The sequence below is a fragment of the Neophocaena asiaeorientalis genome, unplaced genomic scaffold (genome assembly GCF_003031525.2).
Source record: "Neophocaena asiaeorientalis asiaeorientalis breed wild unplaced genomic scaffold, Neophocaena_asiaeorientalis_V1.1 scaffold174, whole genome shotgun sequence".
Classification (NCBI taxonomy): domain Eukaryota; kingdom Metazoa; phylum Chordata; class Mammalia; order Artiodactyla; family Phocoenidae; genus Neophocaena; species Neophocaena asiaeorientalis.
The window spans coordinates 3,314,993-3,338,119 of record NW_020174922.1 but is presented as its reverse complement, the minus strand read 5'-3'; the positions used below and the strand labels follow the sequence as shown (position 1 = coordinate 3,338,119).

Below are 23,127 nucleotides of genomic sequence, written 5' to 3'. Positions count from 1 at the left end.
GAAAGAAGAGTAGGGATGGAGAAGAGTTTTGGTTTTTTTAATAAGTGAGAAACTTAAGCATGTTTAAAAGCTGACGAGATAGAGGCATGCTTATAGAAACAGAAGAAATGGATATAGATATTACAGGACAAAATTCATCTGTAAAATATGCAAAACTAATAATTCTGTCTTTAGACATCAGTTCAACTATCACTTTTTTGGAAAAGCTATCTTACTCCCTGAGTATATCAATTCCCTCTATTAGAATCTTCTCAGCACTTATTAGAGTTGTAATTCCACATTTATTTCAGTAGGTCTTTTATTAATGTCTATCTCACTGAATTCAAGCTCAATAAAAATATGGTCCTATATTTTTTGTCCTCATCAATGTATCCCCAGCACCTAGACAATACTGAGTAGATAAAATAAGAGTTAAATATCATATTAAACATGCTACCAACATGCCATCAACAGAAGATTGTTAAATCAATTAGGATTCATCCACAATGACTTTAAATAGAAGGAAGAAGCTCTTCTTCATATCCTAATATGGAAAGATCTCTAAGCTATATCTTGCAGTTAAAAACAAAAGAGGAGGTGGAAGAGGTATGTTCTACTATAAAATAAAAGATCCAATGTCCAACTGAAAGCCCTCTGAGTTGAGAAGTAAAACTAAACAAATAAAAACAAAACAAAACCAGACTTAAAATTTTCTGCATTAGCATATCATTAGTAACATGCTTTTTAATGTCATCATATTAAACAAGTTAATATCAGGGGGGAAAAGAGAACAGTATATTTAATATGCTACCATTTTACTATTTGCATAAAATTCATGTGTGTGTGTATGTGTGCATATCTGTAAATATAGAGAATCGCTACATAGAATCACAAGAAAGTAGTAACTAGGGTTGCCTCTGGGAAGAGAATCTTGGTGGCCAAAGGTTGGGAAGAAAGAAATTTTACTTTACACTGTATAACATTTTATCTTCGAAATCATGTATTATGTGTACCTATTACATTCAAAATTCAATTAGATTTTTGAAAAACTGCAAATAAAACAAGCCAACAAACAAACAAAAAACACTTTCCCATAGCAAATAAGCATACATATTGTTAACGTGTTAGGAAACACTATGAGGACCAATTGAGCAGAGGCCCAAATGAAGATTTCTGGATATTATCAAAGTACAGACTCACAGACCAACATAAGATTCATATCCATAGAAAAAGAAACACCAAATTTTAGTTATTAAAAAATTAAATAAGTAAAAGAGTCAAAATGGAATATATTATTACCAATGGGCACCAATCAAAGTTTATCTGAAAACACATAGTATTTATAAAGCACCAATTATATATATGTGATAATACATTGTAAAGTTATTTTTAATCATTACTTTTTTTTTTTTTTTGCAGTACGCAGGCCTCTCACTGTTGTGGCCTCTCCCGTTGTGGAGTACAGGCTCCGGACGTGCAGGTCCAGCGGCCATGGCTCACGGGCCCAGCTGCTCCGCAGCACATGGGATCTTCCCGGACCGGGGCACGAACCCGTGTCCCCCGCATCAGCAGGCGGACTCTCAACCACTGCGCCACCAGGGAGGTCCACTCATTACTTTTAATTATTAAACATTTAAGTATTCTATTAAATTCTTTGAGTTTATCTATATTATCCTTGCAGTAAAAAATCAAGCAATTGAGAAAAAGAGAAGGTAACTCAATCCTCATAGGTACGTTTTATTCAGAGTTTGCTTTATAATTATAGAAATTTTAATATATAATTTTATATAAAATAAAATTATATTTTATATAATAAAATTTTTATTTATATAAATATATATTACATACAATTTTAAATTCAAATAGGATCATAGTATATAACTTATTTTTTCATTCATAATATGTCTCTTAACACCTTTCCTCATCACATTTTTTCAGTTGCACAGCTCTCCATTGTTTAGATGAATTAATTTATCCATTGTAAATGAATTTAACCAGTCCCCTACTGCTAAAATTTATAGGTTATTTGCATTTTTTCTACTAGTGACAATACTACAATATACAACCTTACGTGTGTACTCCTATATCTTTGCATGAACATTCAACTATATCTACTCAATAAACTCCTAGAAATAAATTTGATGGGTAAAGGGGTATGTACAGCTATTTTTAGACAAGGGTTATCAAATTGCTCTCTAAAGAGTCCAACTTGTGTAAACTACCATGAATAGCAGAAGTGCCTATTTCCCCATACCCTTCCAATGGTAAGCATTATCAACTTATTTTACTGTGCATTTCTTTAATTTTAAATAAGATTAAGCATTTTTTCATATGCTTATGAGCCACCTGTATTTCTTTTTCTGTGAACTGCCTTTTCATGTGCCCATTTCTATATTACATTGTCCACATTCTCCATAGTGATTTATTACATTCCTTTGCAAATTATGGAAACAATCACTTTGTCATACATGTTGCAAATCATTATTGCCAATTTGTCATTTGCCTTCTGACTACATTCTTAGAAACAAAAATTTTTTAGGTAATCAAATTTATCAATAATTTGCTTTGGGGGCTTCCCTGGTGGCGCAGTGGTTGAGAGTCTGCCTGCCGATGCAGGGGACACGGGTTCGTGCCCCGGTCTGGGAAGATCCCACATGCCGCGGAGCGGCTGAGCCTGCGCGTCCGGAGCCTGTGCTCCGCAACAGTGAGAGGCCCGCGTAGCGCAAAAAAAATAAAAATAAAAATAAAAATAAATAATTTGCTTTGGGACTTCTAGATTTTGTGTCGTACTTTCCTTGCTCCAAGATTATAAAACACTTAAATTCCCTTTTTCTTTTGTGGCTTTTTTTTTATTGGAATAAAATTGCTTTACAATGTTGTGTTAGTTTCTGCTGTACAATGAAGTAAATCAGCTATATGTATACCTATATCCCCTCCCTCTTTATCTTCCTCTTTTATGACTCTGATCAATCTAGAATTTGTTTGATATAAGCAATATGGCAGGGACTTATATTGTTTCCTCTTATGTATAGCCAGTTATTTAAAAACTATGAGATAATCTATTTTTATACATTGATTTGGCATACTGTATGACATTGTGATTTATAATAAAGAATATATATTTGATCTTCACCCATGGTTCCTGGCACAAAGCTCCTAAAACCCTTGTAATTTCCTGTATAAGAGCCATAAAGGCATCTTTTGTTATACTATTTAGTTTTGCTCCCAGTTCCCAAAATAGCTTCAGAGTGATAAAGGTGAAACGGGTGTCAAAATTCCTTTCAACCACATCTGAATTTTATGTTAATGAGTTGATTTTCGGAAAGACCCTAGATAACCTAAGGATGGGGGCTGGTTGCCAGGGGAACCAACCATGTGATTAGAAGGTTGGAACTTTCAGTTCCACCCCCGCAACCTCCTGGGAGGAGAGAGAAGCTAGAGGTTGAATCAATCACCAATGGCTGGCTTCACTGGTGGTGCAGTGGTTAAGAATCCACCTGCCAAGGCAGGGGGCACGGGTTCGATCCCTGGTCCAGGAAGATCCCACATGCCGCGGAGCAACTAAGCCCGCGAGCCACAACTACTGAGCCTGCGTGCCACAACTACTGAAGCCCACATGCCTAGAGCCCATGCTCTGCAACAAGAGAAGCCACAGCAACGAGAAGCCCGTGCACCAACACAAAGAGTAGTCCCCGCTCACTGCAGCTAGAGAAAGCCCGCGCACAGCAACAAAGATCCAACACAGCCAAAAATAAATAAGTAAAATCACCAATGACCAGTGATTTAATCAATCATGCCTACATAATGAAGCCTCCATGAAAACGCAGAAGAATGGGGTTCCAGGAGCTTCTGGGTTGGGAAACACCTGGAGATGCCGGTAGGATGGCATATCCAGAGAGCACGGAAGCTCAGAGACTCTTCCCACATACCTTGCCCTATGCCGTTCCCGAGTTATACTTTTATAAAAACAAACAAACCTGCAATCTAGTAAATAAACTGTTTTCCTATGTTCTGTGAGCCCCTTTAGCAAATTAATGGAACCTGAGAAGAATGTTCTGGAAACCTCCGATTTATAGCCGGGTGGTCAGAAACACTTGCAGCTGGCCTCTGAGTGTGTGTGTGTGTGTGTGTGCGTGTGTGTGTGTGTAGGGAAGGGGGGAGGGGGGAGCAGTCTTATGGAACTGAATTCTTAACTTGTGGGATCTGACACTATCTCCAGGTACATAATGTCAGAATTGAGTTCAATTGTAGGACACGTAGCTGGTGTGGCAGAATTGCTTGGTGCGGGGAAATCTACACACACTTGGTAACTGCCAGTGTTCTGTGTGAGCAACGTTGCATGTAGAGAGAGAAGACACATGAGTATGTTTTTCCTCAGAGCTGAAGTTTTTTCCTTTATGCATGCAACTTTATCACACATTAAATTCCCATACATATCCATAGCTATTTTTGAACTCTGTTTCATTGATTTCTCTATTTTGTCAGTATCAATTCTTAATTATGGTAACTTTATTTTTTATTTTTACTGAGATATAATTGACATAACATACAATTCACCCAATTAAAGTGTGCAATTCAATGTTTTTAGTATATTCACAGAATTGTGCCATCATAACCACAGTCTAAATTTAGAACACTGTTGTCCCCACTAAAATATATGCCATATGCATTGACTACCACTCTCCATTCTCCCATTTCCACACCCAGCCCCTGAGCAACCACCATTCTTATTTCTGTTTCTATAGATTTGCCTCTTCTGGACACTTCATATAAATGCAATCATAAAATACAGCCTTTTATGACTGACTTCTTTCACAAAGAATAATATTTTCAAGGTTCATCTGTGTTATAGTATGTATAAGTATTTTGTTTATTTTTATTGCTAAATAATATTACATCATAGGGATACGTCACACTTTATTTATCCATTCATCAGTTGAAAAACATTTGGGTTGTTTCCACTTTTTGGTTATTATGAATAATGCTGCTACAAATATCCACGTACAGGTTTTTATGTGGATGTATGTTTTCACTTCTCCTGGTTATATACCTAGGAGTGAAACTACTGAGTCTTATGGGCACTCTAGGTTTAACTCTTTAAAAACCTGCCAAATGTTTTTCCAAAGGGGCTTTGATTTTTCACCTTCCCACCAGCAAAGTGTGAGGATTCCAACTTCTCCACATGTTCACCAAAACTTGCTACTGTCCATTTTTTAATTATAATCATGCTAATGAGTGTGAAGAGGTATCTCATTGTGGTTTTGATTTGCATATCCCTGATAAATGATTTTGAACATCTTTTAACATGCTTATTGGCCATTCGTATATATTCTTTGAAGAAATGTCCACTTAAACTTTTAGCATATTTTTGTTATTTCTCTATTATTAAGATGTGAGAGGCATTTATACATTCTGAATACAAGTTCTTTATCAGTCACTTGATTTGCAAAAGTTTTCTAGCCCTTTGTGATTGTGTTTTCACTTTCTTTACAGTATCCTTTGAAGTACAGAAGTTTTTAATTTTGGTGAATTATTGTATCTATTTGTAGATACATTGTATCTATTTGTATCTATTTTTGTATCATTCTATCTATTTTTTTGTCACTTGTGTTTTTGCTGTGGCTCCTAAAGAATCATTGCCTAAGAGTTTTGTAGTTTCAGCTATTCTATTCGGGCCTACGAACCATTTAACTTTTGTGTAGGGGTTCAAATTCATTCTCTAGCTTGTGGATACCCAGTTCTTTCAGCACCATTTGCTGAAAAATATTACTCTTTTAATATAATTAACTTGGCACCCTTTTCAAAAACAATTAAACATAATTGTAGGGGTTTATTTCGGTACTCTCAATTCTTTTCCATTGATCTATATGCCGACATTATGCCAATACCACACTGTCTTGATTACTATAGCCCTGCAGTAAACTTTAAAATTGGGAAGTGTTACTCCTCCAACTTTACTCTTCTTTTGCAAGATATTTTAGCTATTCTGTCTCCTGCATTTCCATATGAATTTTACAATCAGCTTGTCAGTATCTCCAAAAATCCAGCTGGGATTTTGATAGAGATTGCACTGAATCTATACATCAGTCTGAGGAGTACTAATATCTTAACAAGTAATAATATTAGTTCTTATGATCCATGAACATATAATGTCTTTCCATTGACTTAGATCTTGTTTAATTTTTTTAAGTGATGATTTCTAGTTTTCAGCATACAATTCTTGTATTTCTTTTGTTGTTACTCCTAAGTACTTTATTCCTTTTGACACTATCATAAATGAAATTGTTTCCTTTATTTCATCTTTGGATTGTTCATTGCTGGTGTATAGAAATACAATTGATTTTGGTATTGATCTTGCATTGTACCCTGCAACCCTGCTAAACTTATTTATTATTTCTAATAGTTGTGTGTGTGTGAATTCCTTATAATTTTCTAATATACAAGATTACATGATCTGCAAATAGATAGTTTACTTCTTCCTTTCCAAAATTAATGCATTTTATTTCTTTTTCTTGCCTTATTGCCCTGGCTGGAACCACCAGTACAATGTTGACTAAACACGGTGACAGTATACATCCTTGTCTTGTTCCAGATCTTGGAAAGAAAGCAGTCTTTCACCATTAACTTTGATGTTGGCTTTAGGTGTTTCATAGATGCTCTTTACCAGGTTGAGAAAGATCCTTTCTTCTCCTAGTTTGTTCAGCATCTTTATCATGAAAAATGTTGAACTTTATCAAATTTTTTCTCTATTGTGATGATCATTTGGTTTTTGTCATTCTATTAATAAAGTCCATTAACTAATTGATTTTCAGATGTTACACCAGTCTTACATTATGGGATAAATCCCACTTGATCAAAGTGTAAAATCTTTTTTATAAATTGCTGGATTTGGTTTGCTAGCACTTTGTTGAGGATTTTGGCATCTATACTCAAAAGGGATACTGGTCTGAGTTTTCTTTTCTTGCTATGTCTTTGGTTTGTTATCAGGGTAATAAAACTAACTTCACATAATGAGAGGGGAAGTGTTGCCTCCTCTCTTTTTCGAAAGAATCTGTGAAGAATTGGTGTTAATTCTCCTTAAACATTTAGTAGAATTCACCAGTGAAGCCTTCTGGGCCTGGACTTTCCTTTATGAAAAGTTTCTTGATTACTAAGTCAATCTCTGTATTTGTTATAGGTCTATCCAGATTTTCTATTTCTTCTTTACCAGTTTTGGTAGTTTGTGTCTTTCTAGAAATCTGTCCACTTCATCTAAATTATCTAATTTGTTGGCATATAGTTGTTCACAGTATTCTCTTATAATTCTTTTATTCCTGTATAGTCAATAGTTGTGTCCCCTCTTTCATTCATGATTTTAATAATTTGAGTCTCCTCTCTTTTTCCCTTGATCAGTCTAACTAAATGTTAATCAATTTAGTTATCTTTCCAAAGAATCAACTTTTGGTTTCATTGATTTCCTCTATTATTCCATATTATTATTTCTTTTGTTTCTGCTTTAATCTTTATTGTTTCTTTTCTTCCACTTGTTTTGGGTTTAGTTTGCTCTTCTTTTTCTAGTTTCTTAAGGTGAAACGTTAGGTTACTAATTTAAGGATGTTTTTTAATACAAGTGACTCCAGCTATAAATTTTCCTCTTAAGCACTGTGTTAGCTGCATCTTATAAGATATGATATGTTGTTTCAGTTTTCACTCATCTTATTTCAAATAAGGTCAGTCCCCTTAAACAGAGCTGCAGAGCTCTTTCCCCTTACAGCCAGCCAGCCTATCCCCCTGGGCAGAACTCCTGTGCCACTGCACTGGAGTTGGGAGTGAGGACCCACTTTTCCAAAACAACAATCCTGCTCTCCAAGGGACCAAATGCAACCCGTGGTGTTCTGGGGCAAGGGCAGTTGGCCCCAATATTCTTGGCCTGCCATGCCTGGGGTAGAACTACTACATTCCAAGTGAAAGCTGGGTAGAGGAAGAGTGATCTGGTCCTCTCAGCCCTGCTTGCCTAGAATAGAGTTGCTACAACACAGGGGTCTGAGAGATGAGAAATTCCAGCAGTGTACCTCTCCTACAATGAACGCATAGCCCCAGCCTTGGAGCTAGAGAGAGAGGAAGGGATCATCCTCTTGGCTGCAACAGCCCAGGGTAGAGGTTCTGTAACAAGGAGCAGGGGGTAGAAAAGGGGTTATGGAACCAGCCATCACTCAAACACCACACTCTTGCTGTTCTTACTAAAATTTACTAGATTTTCTTATTTTCAATAGCTTGAGATACAATTTACATAATTCATCCATTTAAAATACACAATTCAATGGTTTTTAGTACATTCATAGCGTTGCTCAACCATCACCACAATCAATTTTAGAACAATTTCATCACCCCAAAAAGAGATCCCATTCCCATTAGCAGTCACGCCCCATTTTCTCCCAATCCCTTCAACCCTAGGCAACCCTAATCTACTTTCTATCTCTACAGATAGCCTACTCTAGATATTTCATATAAATTGAATTATAGATTATATATCTGGCATTTGTGTCTGGTTTCCTTCACCTAGCTTAATGTTTTCAAGGTTTATCCATTTTTAACCACTGATCAGTACTTTATTTCTTTCTATCCCTGAATAATATTCCATGTTATGTTTTTATCAACTTTTGTTCATCCATTCATCAGCTGATAGACATTTGCGCTGTTTCAATTTTTTTGCTGTTATCAAAAATGCTGCTGTGGGGCTTCCCTGGTGGCGCAGTGGTTGAGAGTCTGCCTGCCGATGCAGGGGTCACCGGTTCGTGTCCCGGACTGGGAAGATCCCATGTGCCGTGGAGCGGCTGGGCCCGTGAGCCATGGCCGCTGGGCCTGCACGTCCAGAGCCTGTGCTCCGCAACGGGAGTTCCCAAAAAAAAAAAAAAAAAAAAAATGCTGCTATGAATATAGATGTATATTTTCATTTCTATTGGGTATATACCTAGGAGTACAATTACTAAGTCATATGGTAACTCCAATTTTAACATTTTGAGGAACTTCCAAACTATTTTCCAAAGTGGAGGCATCATTTTACATTCCCAGCATAAGTGTATGAAGATTCCAATTCTATTTTTTTTTTTTTTTTTTGCAGTACGCGGGCCTCTCACTGTTGTGGCCTCTCCCATTGCAGAGCACAGGCTCCGGATGCACAGGCTCAGCGGCCATGGCTCACGGGCCCAGCTGCTCCGCGGCACATGGGATCTTCCCGGACCGGGGCACGAACCCGTGTCCCCTGCATCGGCAGGCGGACTCTCAACCACTGCGCCACCAGGGAAGCCCTGAGGATTCCAATTCTTTCACATCCTTGCCAATAATTGCTATTACATGTCCTTTTTATTACAGTCATCTTAGTGTATGTGATACAATATGTCATTATGGTTTTGATTTGCATTCTCCTGATGACTAGGGATACTGAGCAGCTTTTTATGTGTTTACTGGCCATTTATATATTTTCTATGGAGAAGTCTCTTTTCAGATCTTTTGTCCAGTTTTCAATTAGGTTGTCTTTCTATTGTTGAGTTATAAGAGTTCTTTCAGTTAAAACTCCTTTATCAGATATATGAGCTGCAAATATTTTCTCCCGTTCTATAAGTTGTCTTTTTACTTTTCTGATGGTGTTCTTTGAAGAACTAAGGTTTTTAATTTTGATGATTAGTAGATTTTCTTGAATGAAAGTTTCTCCTTTGCCCTTAGGACAATTTTCAGAGCTTTATATGGTTGGTTTTTTGTGGTTGTTTTTTTAATTTTTCACCAATTAAATATTTTTTGTTAGGTTCACCAAGCTCCTTACTCCATCATTTCAGAAGTTCTTCCCTACAATATATTTTAATGTCCTAAAGGTTTAGTATCCTAGGACTTCTTATTCAGCATTTTCCTAATATTGTCCTAGAAATATATTTCCAGAGGAAATCCAGCATCATATTCACAAATTACATGCATATACACACACTCTATTATTTCAATACATATATTATCTTTAATGCTCACTGAAAATCCTGCACAGTAGATATTATTAGCACCATTTTACAATGAGCAAACAGATTCAGAGGGATAATATCACTAAAGGTCACACAACTATTATGAGATGGAGTTGTGATTAAAACCCAGATCAATCTGTCACCAAAATATATGTTTTTCTATTATGAAATGCCAACTGAGGCTAAGTTCCCATCAATCTCAAGGAATAGAAATTTACATAAGTATAAATGTAGAATTCCAGAAAAATTGCATACTTGGAGTCAGCTTAATATAAAGGTTCAATTAAATTCCTAGTTCAACAATAATTCTTCTCTTTCAAGTGTAGGGTTCAATACTGACTAAACAATGAGCTAAATATGTGAAATAAGTCAGAAAAAGACAAATACCATATAATCTCACGTGTGGAATCTAAAAAACAAAACAAATAAACAAAACAAAATGAAAACAGACTCATAGATACAGAGAACAAATGGTGGTTGCCAGAGGGGAGATGAGGGAATGGGTGAAGTAGGTGAAGGAAATCAAGAGGTACAAACCTCCAGTTATAGAATAAATAAGTCACAGGGATGTATTATACACCATAAGGCATATCATCAATTATACCATAATAACTTTGTATGGGGACAAATTGTTACTAGATGACTTACCATGGTGATCACTTCATAATGTATTTAAATGTTGAATCACTATGTTGTATAACCTAACATAATATTGTACATCAGCTATATTTCAATTTTAAAAAGATGAACTAAAATTTCAATACCATTACAGTTTAAAACCAAATTTAATGTCAAATTAGCCAGGAAACACTGATTAGTGTAAAATTTTTCAAACAATAAAGAAAAGATTTGATGAATGAAAGGCTTAAAAAGAATTAATTAACTATGCCTTAAAGTTGCTATTCTATTTATAATTAGTAGTATTATAATTTTCTACAGAGATATCTGGGTCATAGTCTCATAATACAGCCAATACAAATTTTACTTACATCTAATAGGTTTATGAACCAGGTTATGACTGGAAAAACTGTCCTTTTCATTGTTTTTTACTGAAGTAGAGTTGATTTACAAAATTGTGTTAGTTTCAAGTGTACAGCAAAGTGTCCTTTTCTTTTTACAGTTGACAATTTTTTTCCTAATAAATTGTTTTTGTTTTATAAATGAAGCTTCCATTCTTCATTCATACAGAGAAAACATCTGGGACTTTTTTTAAGTGTGGATTGCACTTATATTTAAATTTTGTTCTCAAAGCTGTTAGTTCTCTTAGTAGCCTTTTGATATGCAAGAAATTCTACAGAACCTACCAACTAAATAAACAAAACTGCTGGGTCAAAAACAAAGTGCAAAGCAAGATAAAATACTAAGTTTCTAATTTTTGATTAACATGCTTTATTGTGTGACATGAAGAGTAAGTTTAGGTTAATGTTAAAATGCTGTTCAACAAATTCTGTAATCCTAAAAATGCACAGAAGTTTAAAAGACAAAATGGTAGGATAAAAGAACTCACTTCTTTTTGCCTTGGACATAATTCACATAAAGAGTTTATTACCCTAGGAATAAAAGTTCCTTACTGCTATGTTGGCTAACCAGATGATGTTCGGATGAACATTTACTGATCACTCACCATGAACCAAGAACTACTTTATAGATGTCATGATGAATCTACAACCAGTGTAGAAAGGGGACTAAAAATATCAAAATATTCAAAGAAAGTTCAGAAACATTTGTGACTGACAGACCTTAATGTATTATTAAAGAGGAGTCAAGGTTGGTTATAGAATATCTTTAACCAGAAAGATAATGAGATGACAAAGAACTATGTAGTATTTCCACCTTGGTATACTATACACATTGCTAAAGTAAATGAATTTCTGGCTTAATCTAACATGTCATTCTATCATCTTATCTTTCTTTGAGCCTATAAAAACTCATCCCTCGGGCTTGCCTGGTGGCGCAGTGGTTGAGAATCTGCCTGCTGATGCAGGGGACACGGGTTCGAGCCCTGGTCTGGGAGGATCCCACATGCCGCAGAGCGGCTGGGCCCGTGAGCCACAACTACTGAGCCTGCGCGTCTGGAGCCTGTGCGCCGCAACAAGAAAGGCCGCGATAGTGAGAGGCCCGTGCACTGCGATGAAGAGTGGCCCCCGCTTGCCACAACTAGAGAAAGCCCTCGCACAGAAACGAAGACCCAACACAGCAAAAATAAATTAATTAATTAATAAACTGAAGGTGCCTTGTAGGCACAGACTATTAAAAAAAAACAAAACAAAACAAAAAAACTCATCCCTCACTTTGCTAATCATGTATGAATATCATAAATGGATATGCATGTAAATAAAAATTTCTAATACAAACTCGTGAAAAAAACATAAAAAAGCATATGCAAACATTTATATCTAGAAATTAGCAAAATGAGCCCTGCTGATCTGCAATGGAAAAGTTGACTCAAACCATAAGTAAGAATAAAAGCAATTAAGGGGAACGAAATAAGGTTAAAAATTATAGAAAAAACAAAGTTAAAAAATAAATACCTTTACTTAGTCACTAGATTTGTTTAATGAAATTAGCATTTTAAAAGTAGGTTGAACTTTTGTAGCAGTGATACGTAACATCTATAATTTCTGAACAGTTTTGAACTCACATAAGCTTTTAAATTAGTTTAAATATATTTTAAGGCATTACAAAGGAATTCTGAAAAGAACAGAGGAGCATCAGAACCTGCAACCGACATCACATACTTATGCTCCACATCTCACCTTTTTATCTTATCTTCCACCCAGTTACCACATAGGCAGCCCATTTGTAAGGACTCCAGGAGAGCTTGCTCAGCTAAACTGAATTTGATCTGGTTAGCTTTCATAATCATCACCATTTGCAGCTTTTCCTTTGATCATATTGAAGATAACTAATCTCTCTTACCTCTTCATAAAACAGTTTACTATTTTTTTCCCTCCTTGCTCACCTATGCTGCTTCCACGGATGTGAGCATTCTATGATCCCAATTGCTTATGGCATATGATGAACTGTCATCTTCCCTTACACAGCTTTACACTTAGTTTATTTTTCAGAAAATGCTACTGTCCAATCTCAATTTAGGCCCTGACATATAAATATCTCCCTCTATCTCTATCTTTCTCTCTCTCTCTCCTTCTCTCTCTCTCTCTCTCTCACACACACACACACACACACACGCACATACACACACACGCACACTCACATGTGCACACACGCACACAAACACAATACCATTTTATTTTTTCCCAGGTCAAAAATGAGATTTAAATTTTCAAAACTTAAGAATATACATATTAATAAATTTCAAAAAGCTTAATAAAAAAGCTTTATGCCCACATTATAAATTTAGGAAGCCAGTCATATAATGCACATTTAAATACACAAATACAAACATACACACATTTGAGAAATACTATTTAATAGTATTAAATTTTTAGGGACCACTAAGAGAGACAGAAAGTGATTTTTATATTAGCAAAAACAATGCTCATATATAAATACTACTCCTATTATTGGTAAAAAGCAGGAATCAACAAATTTTTAGTAAAAATTCAGAATAGAATTTTTATTAGCCCATTAGTTTTGAATGCCTCCTGCAAAATCAGAAACATGTCCTTCTAAAACAAACCTAACTGATCATTTGATGCAAAAATATTATCAAGAAACTTTTACTTTACCACAAAGCACAGCAATCAAAGCACTTGCCAAAATCCTATCTAATGCTAGCAATCATTATTGTTATATAATCAGTCAAGCCCCCAAAGTATAGGGAAAAAATATACACTTGACCATTTTCAATCACAAGTTCTTTAGAGAATAAAATATTCTTTGAGCAAAACCTCATGAGAACTAGAATTCCGTTTTCAATATGTGGTCTCTCCTAGAGCTGTAACTAAATATTACTGAGTGGCAGAAAAACAAATCTCAAGAAATGATGGACTTAAAAAAATTTCATTGTGGAAAGCACAAAGCAAATCCTAATACCAATTTGAAAATGATAGCTCCCCTGCTTCAAGAGAAGCAGATATAAAAACTGAGAGTAAAAAAAAAAAACAAAAAAAACCTCACAGTAATGACTAAAAGACCCAACTGGATCTATTGAACCTCTGAAGGGCTTTAATAAGCATGATCACTAAGCAGCTTAAACTTGAAATTTGGTTTTAATTAGTAGTTGATTAAATCATTATTAAACTCATAGAATTTAAAATTAATAGTTCAACTTTAATCAAAACTTTTTAAAGTCAAATTCAATAGTGTATAACATGGAACATGAAACTAATTTTGTTAAATCCTTAGATGTCCTATGTTGAAATTCTATTAATTCTATGATATTAAAAATAATAATATACTACTCATTTGCTAATCATATCTTCTAAATCCACACCTTGAATAGGAGTAATTTCATGAATATAAAAGTACAATTAATGTTGGCTGGGTTTATATTCCTTAAATATAAACAAAAGACTCAACATAACCAGTTTGAACTTTTCCAAAATTATGCTCTATATTTTTATTCTCTCTCTTGAAACAGGGAAGCTATCACTTTGCAACTGGCTTATTGACACTGTGTATATCCTGACCTGGATGATCTCTATGGTTTCTTCCAATTCTGAGAGGCTATGTGACCTTAGGTTATACAATTGCTTTTTTTAAGTCTCAAAACTTCCTGAAGCCTTTGCATATATTAATAATACCTTGATCTCACTAGTAAACCTATAGAGGAAAGTGGCCTTAATTTTCTCTTACAATGCAACATAGAAAATAAAGACCAAGACTTGAATAATGGTCATGAATGTGACCTAAACTAGAAAACAAGTGGTTACCTCAAAGGGAGAGGAAAATTACCTGTAGCTAACTTATGCTTCCCATCTATATTCTATAAAAGCTGACACTATTATGTTCAATAGAAACATAACTGTGGGAAAGACACACTAGGGTACGTAGGATCATAGGATGTCATTAAAACAAAGTTTTATTTCCAAAAACAAAAGGTAAAAGCCTCTCCTTAAGGTATTTTCTCTTCAGTCAAAAACAATTATGAATTCAAAGCAAAAATAACAGACTGTAAGGATGCAGAACTAAAAAAAACTCCATTTTTTATGGTTTAAAATTCTTAATTTGACAGATATCTCTTTGGAGAGAAATTTATAAGATTCCCCTCCCAACTCAAAGGCCACTAACCTACAGAAAAAATAAAAGGAAATAAAGGACTATGTACCCAAAAAATGATTTAAGAAAAGCTACAGATGTTTTTTAATAAAAAATAAAACACTGTACTTACTATTTAAAGTAATAGTATTTTCATTAAATATTTTTTAAATTTCATATTATGGTTGGGTAAAGAGATAGAAAGCAACTGTTCTAAAAAGAATAAAACAGAACAAGTTAAAGGAGAAAGCTAATAATAAGGAAGGATAAAAAGAGGAGGACAAGAAAACAGAAAGATGGAAGAAAATAGGACATAAAGCTAGGACTTTAAGAGAGATGAAAAAACAGAGAGGAACATATAAATAGTTAGGCTGAACCATGTGAACTGTAGATCACTTAGGCTGCAACCTGAATACGTTTCTGAACATCCCAATGGCTCTTCCACCAGTCAGAACAATAGTGCTTTATAAGCTGAGTGCCAATGGTCCAAACAAGCAAACGGTGGTTGCTAGTGAGCTACAACTCGCCTATTTCAGACCATCCACCAAATTGTAAAAGTTAAAAAGTAAAAACCTATTGGCACCAAGTAAATTATTTTTAATCACAAAGCACCCTGAATTCAGTGGTGAATTCAGCCAGTCTTCTTTTAACTAGTCATTGGAGTGCTAGGAGACCAGAATCAGGAGGATTCACGCAACTTATATTGGTGACAATGTCTTCACCATTGCATTCTCAGTTATAACTCACTTTCCAAACTGTTTGATTACAGCAAGACCAATACTCAGCTCAATGACTCTGACGTGTTTTTCTCCACCATGATTCACCCTCCTGAACCAGAAGTGAGAAGTGGGATAGCCCATGAAATTTAGGGTAGCACATAACAGTGAACAGGCACTACAGCATGCCACACAGAGAGCTCTAAGCTTTCTAAAATCCCACATCCAAAGAACTCAAACTACAAATTCAACCACAGTGTAAGCAATAATATCAATCCCTTTATCAGAACAAACTAGATATCCTGAGTTAAACGGAGACAGAGTTGAACATTAGAGGATATACCGACATTTGTTACAGGAAAAGAAGGAGCATTTCAGCCAATGTGGTCAAAAATATGAACAACCAAAACAGAAGCAAGAAAGTTATGAAAATATATAATCTGTTTAGGAAGCCAAGAGTACTCTAATGTGGCTGAAGCAAGACAGACAGAGGGCCACCTGTCTGTATATAATACTGGGTCATTTGAAAATGATAAAGAGTTTAAATGTTATCCCATCATTACTTTCTTTGTCATTGTTACCTTTCTAACTCGGCAGCATTGATTTGGCTACCACTTCTTAGTATAACCCTGAGTTTCCATCTTTTTGGACAAGGAAAAGAATATTCATTTTCCTCAGTAACTAACATCGCTAAGAGTTGTGGAATATAATTGAAAGTGAAGTAGCCAAGTCTCTGGGGAAGGTATGTACGTGGAGAACAAGACAAAGAGGAAATAGGGTATTACTATAAACTTTATGCCCTCCCTCTTGGGGTTCCGAGCAAACTGCAGAGTAGGAGTATGTGCATCAACCAAATAAATCCATCCAACAAATGTCTACTGAGGCAAGTACTACTGTGGAATCTTGGCATGTAAAATGAAGTTAGCCTCAATGCACTCTCAATCTCTTGGCAGAGATAACACACATCAGATTTTGGTGTTATGATACAGATGCTAAACTAAGGAAACACAAAGCTGGGAGGGGGCAGAATTCTGAATTTAGGTGGATGAAAAAGTAGCAAAAGATGGAACCATAGAAAGCGTCACAGACTGCAAAATTTCAGAGCTGACCATCACAGGATAATATAGGAATTTGTTAAGAGAATGAGCATTTCAGTCAACATGGGTCAAAAAATAGTCTGAACAAACGTAAGACACTGTGAAGATATATAATGTGTTTACGAAGCTGAGAGTACTTTACTGTGGCTGGAGCAAGACAAAGAGAGGGCAACGGCAATAGAAGAAGCTGGAAAAGTTAACATAGAGCCACAAAGAAAATGGCCTTGGATTACATGACATGAAGTTGGACTTTATTCTGAAAGCCACAGGGAGACATTAATTGCTTTTTAATGAATGGAGGGTGACAAGAGCAGATCAATACTTTAGAAAGATAAATTTGGTGATGGTGTGAAGGCTCGATTATTGGGGAATGGAGACAGAGTGATCAGGTTCAAAATGATTATAAAAGGGAGTCTTTGGGGCTTCCCTGGTAGCACACCGCAACGAAGAGTAGTCCCCACTCGCCACAACTAGAGAAAGCCTGCGCGCAGCAACAAAGACCCAACACAGCCAAAAATAAATTTAAAAAATAAAAATAGGGCTTCCCCGGTGGCGCAGCGGTTAAGAATCCACCTGCCAATGCAGGGGACACGGGTTCGAGCCCTGGTCCAGGAAGATCCCACGTGCCACAGAGCAACTAAGCCCATGAGCCACAACTGCTGAGCCCGCGTATCACAACGACTGAAGCCTGCGCGCCTAGAGCCCGTGTTCCCCAACAAGAGAAGCCACCGCAGTGAGAAGCCCGCACACCACAACGAAGAGCCCCAGCTCGCCACAACCAGAGAAAAGCCCACGCACAGCAATGAAGACCCAACGCAGCCAAAAATAAAATAAATTTATTTTTTAAAAAAGCGGGGGGAGTCTTTGAAATCATTAGATCTACCGATTATAAACCCTAACCCCACCTCCATCTAGGTAACATTGTTTTATGCACTTAAAAAAAAAAAAGAAAAACACCTGAATCAGTTTGAAAACACTCTGTAATTCAGACTTTCCACTAATTCATTTAGTTTTCCCAATTATTCCAAAGAACAGAGGTTTTATTATGTATAGCTTTGTTGTAAACAGTGTCTCCAGTTTTGAAATTTTATATCAATGCCACTAAAATTACTTTCATACAATTATCTCATGGCATGTAGTGAGAAAAAAAAAACTGTTAAACATCCAATTTGACCCAATAAAGTAACTGCCATAGGGTTTTCTTTTTTATCCTTACCATTACAAGTTCTTCCTGTAATTCACTGCAACTTTTTTCATTATACTGGAGTCTCTTTGAAAGGTCTATAATTACTTTCTTCTGTTCCTCGATTTCTTCATTTAGTTTCTTGTTTTTGGAGAAATACTCTCTCTCTAATCTGAAAAGTTAAAGTGTCAGAGCAGGTTTTTCAAATATGCTTTTATCAGGTCCTATTATACAACTTTAACACAAGTCGCAGATGTATTATATATGATGGTTTCATGCCCAGAGGTTTTAAAGGTCACTTCTCATTTTTTCAAATAGAAAGAATTGTACATTCTTAAATGAAAGACTCTGAAGGAATAATAGTTGAGGCCAATAGATAACATGTAGAGGTGGAAGTTGAAAAAGTGGCATAATATGCATGTTATCTAGAAATACAAAGTTAAATATCAGAAGAAACAGCTATAAGAATTAAAATTGGTTGCTTCAAAGGAGCAGAAACTGGTCGTAGAAAGCAATGGGGTACCAAAATGTGGTTTTTCATGAACTTAAAAGCACTATTTTACTTTTTAGATTATGTACAAGTGCTAACTTTATTAAAATCAAATTTTAATTTAAAAATTAGTAATCAGCAAATATAAAATTAAATGCACCTGGTATTTGGTGTATTTTATAAATAAAGTCCAAGTTGAGTCCAGTGAAATGGTGAACAGCCCTTGCTGTCAGTAATCTCATGCACAACCCAAAAAAGTTGGCTCCTATGCTTCTGCCAACAGCCCCACCCAAGGGGAATGAGTAGGGCGGGAGTAAACTGAAGGTTCAAGGAGCCCCAGTCTCTCTGAATCCAACAGAGAAGAGTCAGGACTTGACAGATGGAGGATTTTAGGCAAGAAAGGAAAGGGAGAAGAAGGAAACTTGTACTTAAGAGCCATTCTTTCCTACTGGATTCCCATTTTGTTGTTGTTGTTGTTTAAGAGTTTAGCTAAGAATTTGACAACAGTACAGCTGTTTTAAAAAATAGCCATCTTCAGGCTATCTTTTACCAAGAATATAAACAATAATAGTGCCACAAGTTATAATACTGGGTTGGCTAAAAAGTTCATTCAGTTTTTTCAGTAATTTGGCTCTAGTACACCTTAGTTGTCTTTACCTTCATTCAAAACAATTTTGTTAGACTACATTGTGACAGCTGTCATATCAGCGTGCATTTAAAAAAACATCAAATTTGTTGAATTTTTGTGTAGCCATTTGGATATTGAAGATGGAAGAAAAAAAGCAAATTTTTGGCATATTATGCTTTATTATTTCAAGAAAGGTAAAAACGCAACTGAAACACAAAAAAAAGATTTGCACAGTGTATGGAGAAGGTGCTGTGACTGATCGAACGTGTCAAAAGTGGTTTGCGAAGTTTTGTGCTGGAGATTTCTCGCTGAATGATGCTCCACGGTCGGGTAGACCAGTTGAAGTTGATAGTGATCAAATCGAGACATTAACTGAGAACAATCAATGTTATACCACGTGGGAGACAGCCGACATACTCAAAATATCCTAATCAAGCACTGAAAATCATTTGCACCAGCTTGGTTACGTTAATCGCTTTGATGTTTGAGTTCCACATAAGTTAAGTGAAAAAAACCTTTATGACCGTATTTCCCCACGTGATTCTCTACTGAAGCGTAACAAAAATGTTCCGTTTTTAAAACAAATTGTGACAGGTGATGAAAAGTGTACAATAATGTGGAACGGAAGAGATCGTGGAGCAAGCGAAATGAACCACCACCAACCACACCAAAGGTCGGTCTTCATCCAAAGAAGGTGATGTTGTGTATACGGTGGGATTGGAAGGGAGTGAAAACCAAACAATTAATTCCAACAAGTACTGCTCTCAATTAGACCAACTGAAAGTGGCACTCGACGAAAAGCAACCGGAATTAGTCAACAGAAAACACATAATCTTCCATCAGGATAATGCAAGACTGCATGTTTCTTTGATGATCAAGCAAAAACTGTTACAGGTTGGCTGGGAAGTTCTGATTCACCCGCCATATTCACCAGACATTGCACCTTCGGATTTCCATTGATTTCGGTCTTTACAAAATTCTCTTAATGGAAAAAATTTCAATTCCCTGGAAGACTGTAAAAGGCACCTGGAACAGTTCTCTGCTCAAAAAGATAAAAAGTTTTGGGAAGATGGAATTATGAAGTTGCCTGAAAAATGGCAGAAGGTAGTGGAACAAAATGGTGAATACATTGTTCAATAAAGTTCTTGGTGAAAATAAAAAATGTGTCTTTTATTTTTACTTAAAAACCAAAGGAACTTTTTGGCCAACCCAGTACTTTTGTACTTCTTTTTATACTTTTGGTTGATGTATTTAGAAAAATAAAGACGTCCCTAAATACTGAATGTAATAAAATAAATAAATTTAGATTCAGTCTGTTCAGTATCATATCCTTGACTAGCATTATTTTAAACTAAATTTAAACTTAAACTAGATGTAAGGATTATCAGGATCTTCTCCCTACCATTGCCCAACAATCAGTTAGTTACAACAGCTAATGAAGACCTGACACATTGAAGGGAATTCCCTGGTGGTCCAGTGGTTAGGTCTCTGTGCTTTCACTGCCAAGGGCACAGGTTCGATCCCTGGTGGGGGAATTAAGATCCCACAAGCCACTCAGTGCGGCCAAAAATTTCAAGTATAAAAAAAATTACTGAAAAAGTTTAGTTTTATACTGTAAGTTTTCAATGGAAAACAATTTATAACTAAGAAAATTTAATTAGAGGAATATAGAGAATATATATTCTTTCTAAAATTATACATTATATGTATTCATTAAAATAGCCTGTTATTCAAATTCTTAGCTGAGTTCTTCAAAAGATATGTTTAATATATAATAATTTTACTTATTATATTATTATATGTAATATTTAATATATAATAATATATTATATATACATATATTCCATCTAATATATATGTATACATATGTATATTCCATCTACATATGTATACATATATATTCCACTGAAAATAGTTTCATGCAGGAATATTCACTGTTTTGAAACTGTTGGCCAAAATTAAAACTCTAAAATACACACACAGCTTTTTCCTCCTGCCTTTTAATGAGATCCTGCCTAGATCTACCTGGAAGGAAACAGAAGTTTAAAACCCTTAACCACCTGCAAGGTTCAGGCAGCATTTCCTCTATAACCTCGTTATCACCAACTGCTAAATCAGATCTATCCAAAAGGTAAAACAATGTCTCCTACCCCAAAACTCACTGCTCTCAGAGTTGTAAATTAAAGGTATTATTTACCTTAAAGACCTATAATATCAATTCTCCTTTTGAAATACATTATCCAAAACTTAGAACTACTTTGAAAAATTAATACTTGAGAGTTTGTGACTCTAAAAGATTTTAAAGACGATTCTGAAAAAGAATCAGACGTATAGGTAGAAAATGAAATAACTTATCCAATCATCCCTCATGTCATATCAGTCCTTCTCATACCACTGATAAATGGAAAGGAAGTGGCTGTCGTATGACATACAATGACAAGAAGGAGGGGATGGGGGAGAGAAGTCACAGAAACTATCAATGAGTCGTGGACTTTAATTACTACTTAATTTTTACTGTTTCTTGTTTATTTATTAATATTATTAGTAACTTTTATTATAGCACAGTTATATGGGGATGAAGAACAGATAAAGGACATTATATTAAAGCATTTAGGATTGTCAGCTGGTGCTTAGCTGTAATACATAATTAATATTTAGAACTGTTAGTTTGTGTTTATTGGAATACAAAACTTGAGTAAAATTTTTCAAGCACCAAAACACAAATAATAGCAAAACAAACATAAGGAAAAAATTTGCTCTGGAGTCCAATTTTTAAAGTGCATAGGTTAAAATCTTAGAGCTTAAACGTTAGCAATTATCTTAGAATTCCTCTAATCCAACCTTTGCAGAGCTCTCTTCTTCGGTATCCATGACAAAGAATCATCTACCCCCTGTTTCGAACTTTCCAAGGCAGAGAGTTCACTAGTTCCCCAAAGAAGCCTATTATTTCACCGCTGGAGAGCTTTAATTGTTGGGAGTACAGTCTGACTTCTTACAGTTTCACTAGTAGGTCATAATCATTACCTCAAAGCAACAGTAAAGAAGCCTGTACTATATGCTACATAAAGGCCCTTCAAACATATTTATATATAAATGTGCAGATTCAAGATATGATTCAAAGGAAATAAAGGAGCATAAGTCCTTAGAATAATGTTCACAGAATGTCATTTAAGTCATTCTGGAGGAAGCAAGAAAATTCAGTTAAGAATTACTCATTTAATGTATTATAAGCATTACTAATAAAGGTAATCACAGTTAAAGAGTTTTAAATTTTTTCAAACTTGTCTTTCAAGTGCCATCTTTATAATTCCTGCCATACGCACAACTCTAAATAATACTTTTCTTTAAATTAACTCACATCGTAAGTTAAATGAAGTATTTTAAAAGGAAACTATATTATAACTGTAAATGGAAAACTACTATCTGTCATAAATAAACATTAAAAATAAATACATAACTCTGATATATCAACCTATTATCATGTCATGTACCAATGGTGGTACACATTTCATCCTCTGAGAGGAAATGGCTTAAAATGTCTACTATTGACTTATTTTTGGAAGCATACTAAATAGCTATAAACTTCTTAAAAAATTTCCCAGAACTTTTCAGATGATAGACATTTGAACTGGAAAAGGTTAAAATCAATAGGAGTCAGAAAGATCCTGACTCTACACTTAGCTGTGTGTCCTTACCCTCGTTAGGCCTCAATTTTCACATCTGTGGAACAGGGATAAAAAAAGAGTAGCTACCTCATAGGGTGTTAGAAATTAAATAAAACCATGCAATGCTAGGTATGAAGTGAGCCACATACATGATAGCCCCAGTAGCAGTATTATTCCTACTATTATTTCTACAGTTTACGAATATCTCAAACATTACCCA

The 23,127-nt window shown here is 35.3% G+C and overlaps 1 protein-coding gene across 1 annotated transcript in view; it reads right to left on the bottom strand.

The window, feature by feature from the left end:
• Positions 1 to 23,127, bottom strand: part of CCDC171 (coiled-coil domain containing 171) — a 336,015-nt gene that overhangs the window by 236,382 nt on the left and 76,506 nt on the right. The window contains 1 exon segment of the mRNA XM_024760469.1: positions 18,158 to 18,296. Coding sequence (XP_024616237.1) covers positions 18,158 to 18,296 — 139 coding nt within the window.